At 47.1% G+C, this 17,153-nt stretch overlaps 1 protein-coding gene across 3 annotated transcripts in view; it reads right to left on the minus strand.

Moving 5' to 3' along the window:
• ANKFY1 (ankyrin repeat and FYVE domain containing 1) overlaps nt 1–17,153 on the minus strand; it is a 506,490-nt gene that overhangs the window by 269,240 nt on the left and 220,097 nt on the right. For all 3 annotated transcript variants that reach the window (XM_085649582.1, XM_085649583.1, XM_085649584.1), the window contains exon 5: nt 13,076–13,199. In XM_085649582.1, the coding sequence (XP_085505708.1) occupies nt 13,076–13,199 (124 nt within the window). The remainder of the gene's footprint in view (nt 1–13,075; nt 13,200–17,153) is intronic.

A 17,153-nucleotide genomic window follows, 5' to 3' on the forward strand; every position in this document is an offset into this window, starting at 1 on the left:
TAACTGCTGGCTTAGCCGGTTTCCTCCACACGTGTCTTGCACTAGTATAATCTCTGACATCACGGGGTTAATATTTTCTACTAGGGAAGGGACTTCATGGATCTTATGTCGGGGAACAGTGACTTCTAAAACCCCTGTGGTGACCTTTATTGGTCAATCGACCATGTCTAGATAGTCGAATCTGTTCCTCAAGGGAACCCCCTCCCAGTAATCAAAATGTGGGTTGCCTCTACTATGGTACCAGGGTCGGGAATTCCAGCCTCTATTCCATCCATTATTATTGTTATTCCTATTTCTGTTTCTATTAGTGTACCCCACCTGTGTCCAGGGCCAATCCTGAGCATCCTCCCATCCAGTTCTGTTTTCATAATTCGGGGTATTTAACGGAGGATAAAAAAAGGAAAGGCGCTGTACATCCACCCCCCCCCTTTTTTCAAGTGCTGACCAGGAAGAGATATAGTCAGCCATAGCAGGATCGTCACAGTTGACTATAACGCAGTCACCCTGTAAGCTTTTTTTAGTTTCCCCAATCCAAAACACTCTTCTAACTGAGTTGATTCTGCTATGATGCGATGGCTGTATAGGTCTATTTTGGCTAAGCCATTGCAGAACTTTGTTTCTCAGTGACCACTGGGGCTCATCCGCGCCCTCTGTTAGTTCTGAGACCCCTGTTAGGACAACAGTGAACGGGGTGGCCTCAGGTGGAAGATGGAATGGCCGTCTAGGTCTAGATCCCGTCCTCTGTTTCCCCTGGGCTTGAGAGGGCTGAGATTTTTGGAGTTTTTGTGTATTCTCCTTTAGGTTTGCTAGCTGAGTATTTAGGGCTACTAGGGCTGGGGTGGGTTGTGCGTTATCACTAGTGGTGACGAGTTGGCCCTTTCCCTCTGCAGTTTGGGGTTTAGGAGTATTTTGTGGATTCTGTTTGACATTTTTAGTGGTCTGGATGTTCCCTTCTTTATCTGGTCCACAGGACTTTGGGCAAACAGCTGGTGTTGTAGATGGTTGAGTTGATTTAGCCGATTTGGCCGGTTTACTTGGTTTTTTGGTCTTCCCCTCCCCCATGTCTAGGGTGCTAAGTGACTTCTGCATAAATGCAGGAGTATTTAGTTTGGCGAGTTGTTTTTCAATTACCCTTATGCTTTTCTCCAGGGGTTTCAGATGGTATTTTAACAGTTCCCCCATGCTGTTTGTGAGAAAATCGTGTAGTGTCACACATGAGGTACAGGGTTTTTGTATGCCCCCTACTGCGCCTAGTGTATCTAGGTTCCCCAGTGGCGTGATGTTCCGTGGGGGCGTGTTTAGGATCACACTATTGGTTGGTGATGGTGTTTGCAACACTACGGTGTTGTTACTGTTTATGTTCAGGTTGCTGGGAATCCCACCATTTGGTGGAGCTAATAAATGCACATGTGGGTTCGACCCCTTATTTAACCTCTTAGGTATGGCGCCCTCCCTGGCCCCCGTGGTGTTTGATTCTGTGGCCATTTCATGATTATGTAGGGGTTGTAAATCTGGTGTTTTTTCCAGATCCTCCCTAAAATCAGAATCGGAACCTAGTGACAACTGTGTTGCTGACAAATCCACAGTGTTTGAAACTGTGTGAACTAGTGCACTTGTTGGATTCAGCAGGGGTATGATCGACCCCTTTTGTATAGGGGTTTGTGCTGAGGCCAGCGGGCCCATAGACGATCTTTTTCTGGCCATCTCCAATTCGTGAGACACCCGTCGATCTATCAATTGGATAGTATTGTCAATGGCTGCATTGGCCTTGTGTAGGAATAGGTCAAGTGGACCCGTTATATCGGTGGTTTTGTCTGTTTTTTTACTTCTAGTGACTCTGGACATAATTAAGCGCTCTGCGTCGCAGGGGCAATAACTTGTGGGTCGCGAGCAAAACTAGTGTCGCTGTTACAACTAGAATATGAGGTCCCACTAATTTATGACCACACAGAGCAGCAAGTGGACGGAGGGAAATGTAAACATGAAAACAAAAATAAAAATAGAAATACCATGGCCCAGTCCAGTCCTGCACAGTCTGTAACGGGCTGAAACGGGCCCGCCCTTGGCCCGGGCTTCGCCTCGAGCTTCTCCTCGCGCGCGTCCCGCGTTGCGTGAAGTATGGTTTAATTTAAAGGGGGGGTAAAAGGGCGTTACCGCCGGGGGAAGAGGCACCAGGTGGTGGAAGCAAAGGCTTCTGGTCCTCGCAGTCCCCCGGTGCAGGCAGCCAACTAGAGTGGGGTCTAGCGCACGCTGGGAGCTATTGGACACTCCGTCGATCAAGGAGGAGCTCCCACCAGCAGCGCGACCTCGAAAGGTTTCTCCAGGCAAGTTTGGCGCTAGTCCGCTTCCCAAGCGTCCTTCAACGCAGCAGTAACTTGGATTTAGTGAGTGGCACCCGCGAAGCGGGTGTCACGAAAGGTAAATAGGGAACGGCAGGTGATGGGCGTTACCGCCGGGGGAAGAGGCACCAGGTGGTGGAAGCAAAGGCTTCTGGTCCTCGCAGTCCCCCGGTGCAGGCAGCCAACTAGAGTGGGGTCTAGCGCACGCTGGGAGCTATTGGACACTCCGTCGATCAAGGAGGAGCTCCCACCAGCAGCGCGACCTCGAAAGGTTTCTCCAGGCAAGTTTGGCGCTAGTCCGCTTCCCAAGCGTCCTTCAACGCAGCAGTAACTCGGATTTAGTGAGTGGCACCCGCGAAGCGGGTGTCACGAAAGGTAAATAGGGAACGGCAGGTGATGGGCGTTACCGCCGGGGGAAGAGGCACCAGGTGGTGGAAGCAAAGGCTTCTGGTCCTCGCAGTCCCCCGGTGCAGGCAGCCAACTAGAGTGGGGTCTAGCGCACGCTGGGAGCTATTGGACACTCCGTCGATCAAGGAGGAGCTCCCACCAGCAGCGCGACCTCGAAAGGTTTCTCCAGGCAAGTTTGGCGCTAGTCCGCTTCCCAAGCGTCCTTCAACGCGGCAGTAACTCGGATTTAGTGAGTGGCACCCGCGAAGCGGGTGTCACGAAAGGTAAATAGGGAACGGCAGGTGATGGGCGTTACCGCCGGGGGAAGAGGCACCAGGTGGTGGAAGCAAAGGCTTCTGGTCCTCGCAGTCCCCCGGTGCAGGCAGCCAACTAGAGTGGGGTCTAGCGCACGCTGGGAGCTATTGGACACTCCGTCGATCAAGGAGGAGCTCCCACCAGCAGCGCGACCTCGAAAGGTTTCTCCAGGCAAGTTTGGCGCTAGTCCGCTTCCCAAGCGTCCTTCAACGCAGCAGTAACTCGGATTTAGTGAGTGCTTGTTTATTATTATTTTCAATTGTTGAACAAAAGGGGAGGTAGGAGAAAAATCAGTGGGGTTCATCCTCATATCAAAGAACCAAAAAGAGCCTGTCTGTCGATCATGAACTAGACCGCCACATCTATTTGAAAACAATATGTCTTCTTTAGATAAACCTCCCCCACCAGGGTTTCCGTTTGGATGCATGCTTCATAATTGGGTCTATCCCATTCCGCTACGGAACGGGGCATGCTGCAATCTACGAAATACGTGGCAGAATGCATAGGTGTATAACTGATTGATGAACACTAGGTGCAAAAATAGGAGTAGGGGGTTGTGAGAATTAAAAATACCTGCCTAATAGGTAAAATATTCTTTATTTGGACCTCTAGTTGGTATGGTTAAAACCGGGGAAGAAACAAGACTCAAGGAAATAATAATGATCCTGAGTTTCTAAGGGTCTACATGTTTCAAGCCATACCCCATGGCTTTTCATCAGGACCAAGGAAATCTACTCCCCGATACCACTCCTTCTATACCATTTAGCTGCACTAAAACAGCTTGCTAAACAACTCATGATGCCACATTTCGGCATAATATACATCATCAAGTTATAACACCAATGTGGTGCTGTATGTATACATTTGAGTTGTCTAATTTTTCATTGCACTTTAATATGCTTGCATGGTTTCCAAGTTGTTTAACAACAGATGGGATCCAATATGTAGCAAACAAGTCTATGGTTTTGAGTTTTTAACTTTGTATAGAAATACTCTGCACGCTGAAATCTGAAAGTTATACATTATCTGAAGGTGCCAAAAGGAAAAGCAAACTGTTGTCATATAGACGGATTACATTATTTAAGATTGTAAAAAGTATGGTTCCCCTGAGCGGACCTTGAACTGAAATAGAGCGCAAGCTGGCCGCAGCTCAGAAACCGAGAAATATTACTGCGAGAAAAATAAATGTTTTGAAACATGTACGAAATGTAAACTGATTACAAGTGTAGTGAGTCCCCAAACATAAGGAGTTCCACAGTGATGGGGAGCAGCAGAACAATCGCATGAATGAGTTTTACACATCACACAGACCGAAATCAAGGCCTGATTGGGTGATCCTAGAGCTCTCAACAGGGTATAGTGCAAACATGTTTTAGAGATTCCTAGACCCCTGAGAACTGGAAGCACGGTGAACCACGCAGAGAAATGTAAAGGCAATTCTCGTATGGACAGTTAGCCAGTGAAGATTGGTCAGATGTGCAGAGGCAATTTTGATAAACCCTACAGGAAGCAAGCAGGGACATTCTTGACTATTTTCACTCTTTCTATAGGGTACTTCGATTACTGCCACAACAGACGACATCCGCACCCAACTGGACAAAGGAGAAACAGTAGCCCTCATCCTCCTCGACCTCTCAGCGGCGTTCGACACAGTCTCTCACCGCACCCTAATACGCAGACTCCACGACGCAGGAATCCAGGACAAGGCCTTCGACTGGATCCACTCCTTTCTCTCCGGCAGAACGCAGCGGGTCAGACTCTTCCCCCCTTTCCTCTTGGAGCCTACACCTACCACCTGCGGAGTCCCCCAGGGCTCCTCCCTCAGCCAGACGCTCTTCAACATCTACATGGCTCCACTCGCCCCCATCGTCAGAACCTACGGACTCAACATTGTATCATACGCAGAGGACAACAAACTCATCCTCTCCCTATCCAACAAACCCAACACCGCCAGACACAACTTTTGAGAAGGCATGGAAGCCGTCGCCAAATAGATGAAAAACAGCTGCCTACAACTAAACACCAACAAAACAGAAGAACTCATGGGCCCAAACCCCGACACCTGGAGGCCCCCCGCCCTCGGAAACCCACGAACCCCAACGGACCACGCACGCAACCTGGGAATCATCCTGGACTCCATGCTCAAAATGCACCGCCAGATCAACTCAGTCTCGTCTTCCTCCTTCCACACCCTCTGCCTCCTTCATAAGACCTTCAAATGGATCCCCCCACCCCCCGAACACAGAAAGACCGTCACTCACGCCCTGGTCACCAGCAGACTCGACTACAGCAACGCACTCTACTCCGGATTAAACAAAAACCTCATCCGCAAGTTACAGAACATACAGAACGCCGCAAGACTGATCCTCAACCTGCCAAAACACTGCCACATCTCACAGCACCTGCGCACACTCCACTGGCTCCCCGTCGAGGCGAGAATCACCGGCCTAGCATACCTGTAAAGCCAACTCAAATTCCACGCACCCCAAAGGACCCTACGATCAGCCCAGCTCTCCTACGCCATGGTCCCACGCACCAGAAAGACAAGATCGGGAGGCCGCTCCTTCTCCTTCCTTGCAGCCAAAGCCTGGAACGCCCTTTCGCTCCACCTCAGACAGACAACATCGCTCCCCATCTTCGCAAGAAACCTCAAAACCTGGCTCTTTGACAGACCCCCTCCTTGATGGATTGGATCCTGCACCCCTCCCTAGCGCCTTGAGACCCTCACGGGCGAGTAGTCGCGCTTAACAAACCCCAGATAGATTGATTGAAAGAGGGCATTCCCAAAGTCTATGTGGGGAAAAATGACAGCTTGAAAAAAAAAAGGCATTTAATTTCCTTGTGAATGAGGGGACTAGCTTTTAAAACACACATACAAGAAAGATGCAAGTGAAAACAACCATGGTGATAAATAATAATAATAATAATCTGGCATTTTGTAAAGCGCGCAGCGACCTACCAACGGAGGTGTCCCGGCGCTGTACTTATACCGCAGAGGAACCCATCCTGGCTTTCCCTGTGAAGTGTCCACTCATGGGCACCCCCAAGGTGCAGCAAGGCATCCCCTGCGCTGTTGGGGCCGTTGTGGAGATTAAGCAAGCTATTGCCCAGAGTTGCAGAGTGGGACCCATGATTAGAATAGGCACCGAGGTGAGAAATATCAGGTCCGAGGAAATTAAGCCCAAGACCCGCCGAAGCGGGAATTGAACGCTGGTCCCGGGCCAGACCTCTGCATCAAGGTCTGCCGCTCTAACCATTGAGCCACACTTCTCCACGTGGTAATAAGACAGGTTGATGATCAAATGTGAACCTGAGGTTGCAAGTATCTAAACAGGTGAAGGTAGGGAACCGAAAGCCTAAAATCATGAATTATTAATCCATACTTAAGGGTAACCTCCCCAAAAAACCAGTAAGTAGTTCTAGTTAGGACCAAAGTTTCCATAGGAAAAGTGTTTTTTGTTTTGCCAATAACTTTGGCATAGCTTGACGAATCTTCACGAAAATTTCAAGAAACTTCCCATTTTTGGTTCAAGCAGGGGCCAAAATAAAAGAGGGTCCCAAAACGCGCTTTCCCTGTGTTATGTCTATGGGGATTTTCCATTTTTCCGACAAGCCTACAACCTGAAGCAATGAACGGAATTACACCAAATTTGGTAAAAAGCTAGATACTGGTTCAGAAAGCGGGCTTATTGTGATCTGGTTTAAATCCGTTCAGTGGTTTTTGAGATATTTTACTTTAAAACATATAGATATCTGGAGAAGCGAGTCCTTGCAGTGGACTCGCAGATCCTACCAAAATTTGATTGGCTGCCAACACTTCAACCAGGAACTGTTGGCAGCCATCTTTGGACTCGGCTTGAAGCAGAGTCCCACAACAAAAGTAAAAAAAATAAAGAAAAGAGACAGGGTAGGAATGCTATGACACCCCTAAATATGGTGGAGGGGGGGGGGGGGGGGTTGGGGGGGGGGAGGTTGGGAGACGGGGGGCGGGGTGGTTCCACAGGTGCCCCACTGGGGTTTTACAGCATTTTTTTTATTTGCTGCTGATTGGCAGGCTCCTGCGCGTCTTTTTCATTAAGCCTCCCAGAGGCATGTTTTATAATAATGTGGGCACCGCGCCCCAGGGACCACCACAAGTAAACTGATGTGGTGGAGGCCTCTATGGCCTCCCCCGTAGCCCTGGGGACCGCCACCTCACCGGGGCTTGAAACTTAAATAATGCGGGGAGGACGCATGGGACCTCCCCCATCCCCTGGGACCGCCTGCTCCCCAGGAATTTATTCAAAATAAATGTGGGGGCACATGCCCCCACCCCTCCCCCACAACCCCGGGGCTTTAACTTTCAATATTGGGGGGCAGCGCGGACCCCCCCCCCCCCACCCCCCCCGCCCCAGGGACAGCCACCTCACTGGGGCTTAATTCAAAATAAAAGCGGCTTCGGGGACCACTACATCCCCGGAGTTTAACATTCAATAATGGGGCGGGCCACGCAGTTCTCCCGCAACCCAGGGGACCACAACCTCCCTGGAGCTATTACCAGAGAAATGCGGGGGCCAGCACGGTCCTTCCACAGCCCCGGGGCCTACCTCCTTGAGACGCTACACCCCAGTGCCAGCCCCTGCACAATGTCCCAGGGTGCCTACCCCGCGGGAGATTGCAGTTTGCTATGGTTTGGCAGGAGCTTCACTGCTCCCTCCAAGCCATCAACTCTGCACCGCGTCTAGTAAGTGAGAGCAGAAAAAATGCTCTCGCTTACTAGAAGCGGAGCAGAATTGCTTTTGGACAGAGGGAGCTACATGTTCAGCAGCTCCCTCTGCCCAAAAGCAATGCCGGCTCCCGCAGGATGCAGGGAGACGGCAGGGACACTGGGGGCCTTCAGGCTCCCCCTGCGGTATCCAACATAATGACTAGCGGCCAGGCCCCAGGGGACAGGGTCGCCAGGGTTAAAATCTGCTTGGGAGGGGGGCTGCATGGCACCATGGCCCCCTCCTTTTTATTTCCTTCTTTTCTTTTTGTTTTTTGTGCCAGACCCCAGGGGGATAGGGCCCCTAGGGCCGAAAATGACCCGGGAGGGGGGCGCACTGCCCCTGTCCATTTAAATGATTTAAAAAAAGCAGAGGATGGGGTCCCCAGGGCGGATTTTTTTTTTTTTTTTTACAGAGGACGAAAAAAATACCTTTGGCAAGTTACCAGAGGCCACGCCTCCTTCACCACCAATCTGCAAACGCGCTTTCTGGTGCAGTGCTGGATGGAGGATTAAGTCACCTTGGATGGGGAGGGTCCTTTGGGGCCAACAAGCCCTCCGGTTACTTCCAGTAAGTCCCACACAGCCTAATTGCTGAGCGGACTTTAGAGGCCACGTCCCTTTCTCCAATACTCTGCAAACGCGCCAATGGCGCACTGCCGGTTGGGGGATGAAGTCACCTTGGCTCCAGAAAGTCCTTGGGGGCCAATAAGCCCTTCTGTTAACAACTGTAGGTCCCACACAGCCTGATTTCAGAGTGGACTTCAGAGACCACACCCCCTTTCTCCACAATTCTACAAACGCGCCTCCTAGCACACTGATGGGTGGGAGATGAAGTCCCCTTGGATTCAGAGAGTCCTTAGGGACCAACTACCCATCCTGTTACCTCCAGTAAGTACCACACATTAGGATCGCAGAGAGGATATCGGAGGGTACGCCCCCTTTCTCCACCCCTCAGCAAACATGCCTCCTGGTGCACTGCTGGTTTGGGGATGAAGTCCTGTTAGTTCCAGAGGGTGCTTGGGGGCCAACAACCTCTCCGGTTACCTCCAGTAAGTCCCACAGAGCACAATAGTTGTAAGGACTTCGGAGGCCATGCCCCCTTTCTCGACCATTCTGCAAAGGCGCCTCCTGGACCTTGGGGGCCAAGAAGCCCTCCTGTTACCTGCAGAAAGTCCCTTACAGCGGGATTTCTGAGATCTGATCAGAGGTACCGTCCCTCTTCTCCACCACACTGCAAATGCGACTACTAAACATCCATAGAAATTCACCTTAAGAACCAAAGGTTACAGGGACGGTATAGTTAGGAAATAGAATTTGAAAAACCTTAGAAATTCACTGAAAAAAACAAAGGTTACAGGGACATTATAGTTAGGCTGAGATTTCACTCGTACAAAACCAGATAAATTCAACAGTTATAGTTACCTGAGCTAACTACGCCCCCAGAATGCACTGCTTATGACCTCACAAATTACATCACTCATGACATGGTCATTGACATCACTGATGACATCACAAATGACATCAATGAGGACATCATCAAGTGAGTGTTTTCAAGAGTTTATGAGTGTTTAACATATATACTAAACTACTACAAAAGTTAGATTAGTGTACTAGTACTGAGTGATACTACTTCTAATGTACATTACGTCAGTGGTTGTGTGACTGTATGTATCCGTGTGTGCATGGGAGTGTAGGTGTATAAGTGGGTGTGTGAGTAGCTTGGTGGGTGAGTGACATACTGTGTGAGTGGCAGTAATGGTGAGTAAGTGGGTGTGTCAGTGGCTGTGTGAGTGAGTGGTGGTGTGAGTGGCTGTATGGGTGGACCAAATGCCCCGAAGCTCAGCCAGTGCTACTCCTTTCTGATCTTGAGCTCACAATATGCTTTATTATAAGAAGTATAAGACTCAGTCATAGCTCTGCTAATGCATCTCATTTTAAAGCAACTCCTGTGATGCCAGCTGTTGAACGAATGAACACAGTGGTAAGTGAACCTCAATCTGGATCTGTAGGCCTTTGGCTATTTCAGAAACAACACTGATAAATCAGCGTTGTCTCAGGTCTGATTTGTAGCACTCCTGACCAACCCAACTCTTGATTTCATACACCCAGCTCTTCTGTAAGAGCTTTCCTCCAAGTCCTACTGAAGAAACGCTAAGGGCACAGGGATAATGAACCTGCTTAAAACAGGGGAAGGAGCTCTACGAGACAAAAAGAGTAAAGAGACTGCAGAAGCTCATTGAGGCAGATAGAGCACAAAACTAAAAGGCCACTGAGAGACAGAAACAAGGAGCACAGACAGAAACACAAGTTAGGAAATAAATTAAGCAAAGAACACACAGGATACCAAGTGCACAGAGAGGTAGGAGGGGCACAGAAAAAATCATATATAGAGAGGGCACAGAGGTAAAAAGAGGAATCGAGATATAAGAGGCAAGTGGCACACTCAGAGAGATGGGAGCATATAGAAATCACAAAGCTTAGCTTACACATCAGACAGCAATGGGCCAACAACTCCACACTGCCACCAGACAGTGGGTGCAGTGGGTGCAGTGGGTGCATTGCAGCAAGGAAATCAACTGCTCAAATCAAAAATAAATTGTTTGCTTTGAGTCTGGGTGCTAGAATTTCAGCGATAGACGTCTCATGGGGGCACTGGGACAGCCACACCTCTGGCCATCAGTGCCAAGCATACAACATGTCATACATATCCTATGCTCCTGCCCCCCCCCCCCAACTAGAAACTGGGTTGATGCCCAAAGTGCCCCAGCATAATGACCTGTTAGACGTTTGCCTTAGAACGAACCACACAAGAGGTGGTTACTCATCCCTAATTACCACCCTATAGACAAGATTTTCATGTTCTAGTTTTACTAACAACTGACAGTGTAGGAATACTCAGTCAGTACTGTAGAGGATTCTCTGGATCAGTGTTTGGAGCGTCATCCTCCATATTCTTGGTGAAATCCAATTTCAACCTCCCAGGCCAAAGGGCAAGTTATACTTGCCTCCAACCCCAATTACAAGCATTCCAGAGCGCATCCATTGTGAATGGTTGGTCCAGTGCCATGCTGCTTTAGTTAATCTCTGCTTTCTGCCCAGTCCAAAGCCTGTTCAGGTGTAGTGAAGCGAAAGCTGCCACTGTTCACCACCCCAAGTCTGCCTGGAAAAAGCAGCATTTATTTGAAGTTCATGGCCTGAAGCTGCTTCTTTCCTGTATTTAAGCTGCGCTTTTGCTGCTGCACCAATGAGGTGCCCTTTGGAAACAGGACTATGTCCACATTTTTGTAGCATATTGGGCCTATTCACCTGGCTACCTGCAGTGTAGTGTATCTATCCCTGCAGTTCAACACACTCGCTATCACTATTCTAGGCAGTTCCCACTGCAATGGGTAAGTTACCAGTGCTACCACCTTTTATGCCCATCTCACCAGAAGTATGTTGCTTTGCTGATACTTACAATCTGAATCCTCGGTACATAGCTTCAATGGCTCGCAGTATCACTAAAGCGGAGCTCTCTGCGCTGAAGCTTGTGCAATTGTATTTACAGAGGTTCCTCAGTGACTCAACTCTCACAGATCCACATGTGATTGTCTTGCTTGTCACCTTTGCTTATTTTGGACTATGATGCCCTCGGAGACGTACACCAAACCTCACTGACCTTTTCTACCTAGCGACCGCTCAGCAGTACCACTACTGCACCGTATCCACAGCACATAGTGAGATCCAGCTTCGGTCTAGTGCACAACCAGGGGCCAACAGTATACACTTCCGGTCTCTGGTTCAAGACCCAACCTCAAGGGCAAAGTTGTGTTTTCAATGGAGGGAGCAGTCACTTCCTGCCCTACTGGGTGCAGTTCATCTAAACGCTGACCACTGTATCTGCTTGCAACGTATACCACTGCAGCAGCACAATTCAGAATCGCACATCACCAGTGTTCAGTATCATATCGGGTCCCCACTCCAACTAGTGCTCCCCATGCACCGTCCCCCCACAACAGTGAGGCTCATTAAGTTAGAAGTCAGTTGTCTCTCCTTGTTCTTCTCCCTTCACCAACATTCAGCTGGTTAGTTCACGACATCCCGACAGCAAATGGTCTCAGCTAGGCCACAGCACTTCATTGGAAGAATTTCAGGAACACAAAGCTGCTGCCAAGACACCAATCGACGCAGCTCTGGGCTCCAAACTGCCGTCCCCTCATGGGCAGAAATTCTTCTGTTGTCAGCCCTTTTTCAGTCACAGACACACACCTAGATACTGATCTCAAAGCCAGTCTTGTGCAAGTCACACAGCTGAACAAGGTGCGAGTTGAACAAGTCAGCTGTCTTGTATCTTTACTGTGGAACCCTTTTTGTGGTATGTGTCGTCGAATGTGCCATGCGTGATTGGTAATTAGTCATAGTTTATCAGTACTGGAGATGGTGATATACATGCAGCGATCACAATGGAAAGTCTACTGTCCTTATAGACCTGCATGGGTATGAACGGCTCTCACCTTCAACAATTTTTTAAAAAGCACACAAATGCGGCACTCTACCAGATGTAGGAGCTACCAAGTTTTAAAGGAAAGCTATGGCAAAACATGTTTCCTTAATTAAGGCTTGACAAAACAACATTAAACACGACAACGGACACATTAGCAATTATTGGTTATTTCCCTGCTAAGCTGTGTTGCATCCAATAATGCAGGTCTTCATGTTCTATGCCTTCAATCCATTCCTGCAAAACATTATGGTCTAAGGCAACAGTAAACTACTCATTGATTCTCCGATTCCCTCCTCATCTTAAGACTGATCATTTATAGTCTCACCGATTTGCTACTCATTTTTTATTTTAATGTCCATTCAATTTCTTCCATTGATTTTCATCTTTAACAGACTTTTCAAATAACTGCTAATTTTGAATCATCAAATCTCTTTGCCATCAAGCAACGCATTTCATATTGTATGGTGGTAAAAATGTATAGAAAGTCTAATAATGACAATAAAAAAAATACAGTTTGGAATGATAATTTAACATTCTACAACTTAAACTGTTAAAGAAAAGCCATTGTATTTGTGTTGAATCAAGTATTCAACAGCCATGAAAGCAACAAAACCCAGTTATTAATGCAATGGAACTTGAAAGGCTGCAGCACGAAAAAAGGTATTTGTGGTTGTAAGACTTTGTGTGCTTGCACGGGTGCTAGAGCATCATATGCTGCTTGCATAGGTGTATGTGAGGAAGAAGTACTTAAGGCCTACTGTTTGATCATCATATGTATTTCTTTTGTACAAAGCTTGCACTTACCCAGTGACTAGCAATGATTTCCGCACAATAGTTCAGCAGCGTATTGGCATTCAACTCCTCTGCCGTCTGGTAGAAACGAATGCAGTTCCTGACATTTACCAAGGACATCACTCCCTTTTCACACCTATCAAAATAAAAAAACAATATTCTAGTGTAGATAGTTTCAAGATAGGAGGATTCTCGTGAAGACAAAGCCGACAATTTTGTAGCCTTATGCAGACAGAATAACATTGCTCCCAATAAGTTTTCTAGATTATTCTACAAAAACAGTTGAGTTTTCTAGAACCCCTGGCACTAAGCAGTTAGTCAACATGCCAACTCAAGCAATACTTGAGTGAGAAATGCTTCCGCTCACAATCAATCCCATGAGACATTATAGGGATAGTTAGTGGAACCCCAAACTTGCTTTCATTTTAGGAATAATACACTCAAGAATACGAGGGATATATTTTAAAGATAATAAAACCCTATTCTAGTGCATAAGCATTATAATTCAATTAAACAGAAAAAGACTCCAGAGACAGTCCAGTTGTATGACCATGGTAGAAGAAGGTATCTGTTGTGAAACCAACAGCAAACACGAAGTCATTGGTTACGGTGATTAACTGCAGGAGGATTATGTCTTCATTTTCAAAACCTGCATAAGAATCATCCTCATACAGCACAAGTTTTTGTAACAGAATAATTTCAAGAGTTGTAGGCTCTGTTGGTGGCTCATATTAAACCACAATAGTAGTTTAAATAGTTGGGATTGTTGAAATCACAGCATGAGGTTCATCTGGTTTCTGGTGTAAAGCTGGAGACACAGCAGTTCCTCAATCCCCGGAATGGGATGTGGGGCTTCACGGCTGTACTCTTCTTGGGATTGCTTTTGCAGCGTAGGGACAAGATGTGCTTATCTACTCCAAAGCCACCACTATGTCAGTGGAGATCTGATGAATAGAATACACAATGCTTTTTAATGTGCTCGATCAACACCTTCCTGTTTTTCGGTAAGCCAGGCAATGGAGGCAAGATTACTGTTCGGGTGCCTTCCACCACAAGAAGTGGAACTGGTGGTCTGAAAACTTGTTTGTCAGGGCTTTTTTCTTGCAATAACTATCCCATTTTGGGTAGACACCCATCACAGCTTTCAGAAGCCTTATTTTCTCCTGTAACAGAGTTAAAGTTCTTCACATTTGGTTCTAGTTTCTTGAACATTCTGTAATAAACGTAATGTTATCAGTGGGTCAAATGTTTTGACTGTGCCATCCTTCCAGAGACATGAAGATCAAGCAAATACACTGGTAATCTGAAGAGCATTTCATATGGGGTGTGATCACCTAATATTCCTCTGGGCTAGCTATTTCTATGAACCCCATATAGATTATGTAGCCAGCTCACTCCTGTATCCAATACCCTAGTGATTGCTCACTCCTGTATCCAATACCCTAGTGATTAACGCTTATTTAAGCGTACCGTTGGTGAGTTTACCATCTTTGTTACTATCTGGGCGGAAAGCGTACAAATATAGCAGTCCTATTTCCAGAGCAAATATCATCCATAAATGCCTTAGCAACGAACACAAGAATTGCTCACATTGCTATTAGGCATTGCAAGCCTTTTATGACTCGTAGAATAGTGGCAGTCTCATGGCCAGGGCCAAAGCAATCTAGAGCATGAATCAACGGCATCCAATATATATTTATACCAGTATACACTCGGGTTTGGCCTAATGTGGTTGAGGAAGATTATGCCAAAGGGTTTACCAGATAGAAAGGAGAGACAGTGCTGGTTTTGTGACAAAAGAGTGTTTTATGTGTGGAAAATAGTGCATAGCTGCACATATTTTTTGCAAGCTATGTACATATGGCCACAAATATTGTTTCAGAAACACAACCCAGCATGTGCAGAGAGTATCCTCTTGTGAGCTGCTGTAACTCAATCTAACCGGGCTGGCTCATTAGGAATATATCCATCCCGGATATATGCATAGAAACCATTGGATCGCTATCTTTAGTGAAGATGTAGAAGTATTGGAAAGAAAATCATAAGAGGGCTTTCACTATACAAAAATTACAAGAACGGTCGTGGCCTAAAATCGCCCGCACACTGTCCTACTACTTTAGACAGTGCTCACCCTCGGGTCAACCATTATAAAAAACCCAAATTTAACTACATAAATACAAAATTAGAGGTGCAAATTCACTTAGAGTAATACAACTGTTTTTCAGCTACAACGAAAATATGTTAGCAAAGAGTTCCCACTATCATAGTGTATATTATGCACTTGTAATTAAAGCCAATATTGCATGTGAGACAACATGAACATTTTTTTCTCATTAAGGAGGAAAAGCTCTTCATGTTCTTTTTTTATTCATGCGTCACAACGTCGTACAAAAGACTCGACACAACTAGAACACAGCCTACGCGTTTCGTCCCTGTTTCACAGGACTTCTTCAGGGCAAACTTTTCAGGCATATGCAATCCAAGCTCACAGCAAAACAATGAGTCCCTCACTCCAGGGTTCAACTACTCGCCAATGCTCAACATGACACAATCTAATTCACCTCATATTTAAAGCATATTTCATCCAAACGATTCCAATCAGGTGTTCCATACCATAATCGGTTCGTATATTCCTGTTCTCCACATTCAATTATTATGATGGAATAACCACAGCCTTATTATGATGGAACAATCATAGTCTTCGTGTTGTGATTAGAAGGGCTACGAATTTACGTTGGTCCTTGCTTCGCTACGCCTAATCGGCATCTTGGTGCTCCCTGATACGAGCGCGAAGAAGACGTCCACTGTTGCCTATACAGCTATTAAAATAGCTGCATTGAGTTTGGTTTCAAATTGTGTTACAGCAGCTATCTTAATGATTTGCACTGTTGTTTCCACAGCCACGTCTGCTGCACAGTTCTCTTTAGCGTGAATTCCTTCACTTTTATGAGCTATGGTCTGCTGTACATGAACCAAACGAAGCTTATATTGGAGGATTGTTACATTTGCCTTAAGTTGCTTACTTTCCCCTTTTATTCTATGAATCAATTTAAGCTCCTCATAGGCGATTTCTCCAATTTAATTGGTGCCACCAAACATACAGATTTTGCACTCTGCCCTTCAGGCTTTCCTCTGCCCCTTGGGGATTACAAATGTTCTCCAACTGGCGGTGGAGTATCTGCCGGCGCAAGGGGTGCACCTTATTGTCCATCTCGACGACATGCTCTTGTTGGCTCAGTGACCACGACAATTGTCGGTCCAGCTGCAAATGGCGGTTACCCTTCTTCAAAATCCTGGTTTTGTCATCAACGACAAGAAATCCCGGTTGGTTCCCTCTCAGATGGATACCTTCTTGTGTTTTGTGATAGACTCGACCAAGGCCACTGGGAGTCTCCCAGCGCGGAAGGTGACGAAGATCCGCCATGAAGTGCGAAGGACTTTAGCCAGGAAGCATGTTTCCCTAAGGCCAATGCCCTGTCTGGTGGGCCTACTTTCGTCTTCGATCCAAGCGATCTTTACAGGGCCTTTGCACTACAGGACCCCTTTATACAGCATCTGAAGGCTGCACGCTAACGAAAGGCTTTCAACCTACTCTCAAAATGTTTCCCTCTCGACAAACGCGAGAGACGAGATTCGCTGGTGGCTGTCCTATATGGACGCTTGGAATGGAAGGGCAATCTTTGCCTGGGCCCCGGACCTGATCATAGTCAGACACTTGCAGATCAGAATGGGGCACTGGAAGTGGACAGTATTGCACAGGAAATGTGTGGTCTCCTCAAGAACAGAAATGACGTATAAACTTTCTAGAGCTTCTTGCAGGGTCCTTTGTGGCCCAATATTGACCCCGGGACCAAATTCAGTTGTATGTTCTCTTGAAGACGGACAACATATCGGCAGTCTGGTATATCAACCACTTGGGGGTGGGGGGGGGCACACAATCCCAAATTCTCTCAGAGGTGGCGACCAGCTTCTGGCAATGTTGCGTATCTCGCCAGATTTCGGTCACAGACGAATATCTACTGAGTCAGGAGAACCAGGTGGCAGACTAGCACCCACAGACTTTCGGGACTCAATTCTTTGGATGCTCCAC

Source organism: Triturus cristatus, chromosome 3_2 (genome assembly GCF_964204655.1).
Source record: "Triturus cristatus chromosome 3_2, aTriCri1.1, whole genome shotgun sequence".
NCBI classification, from domain to species: domain Eukaryota; kingdom Metazoa; phylum Chordata; class Amphibia; order Caudata; family Salamandridae; genus Triturus; species Triturus cristatus.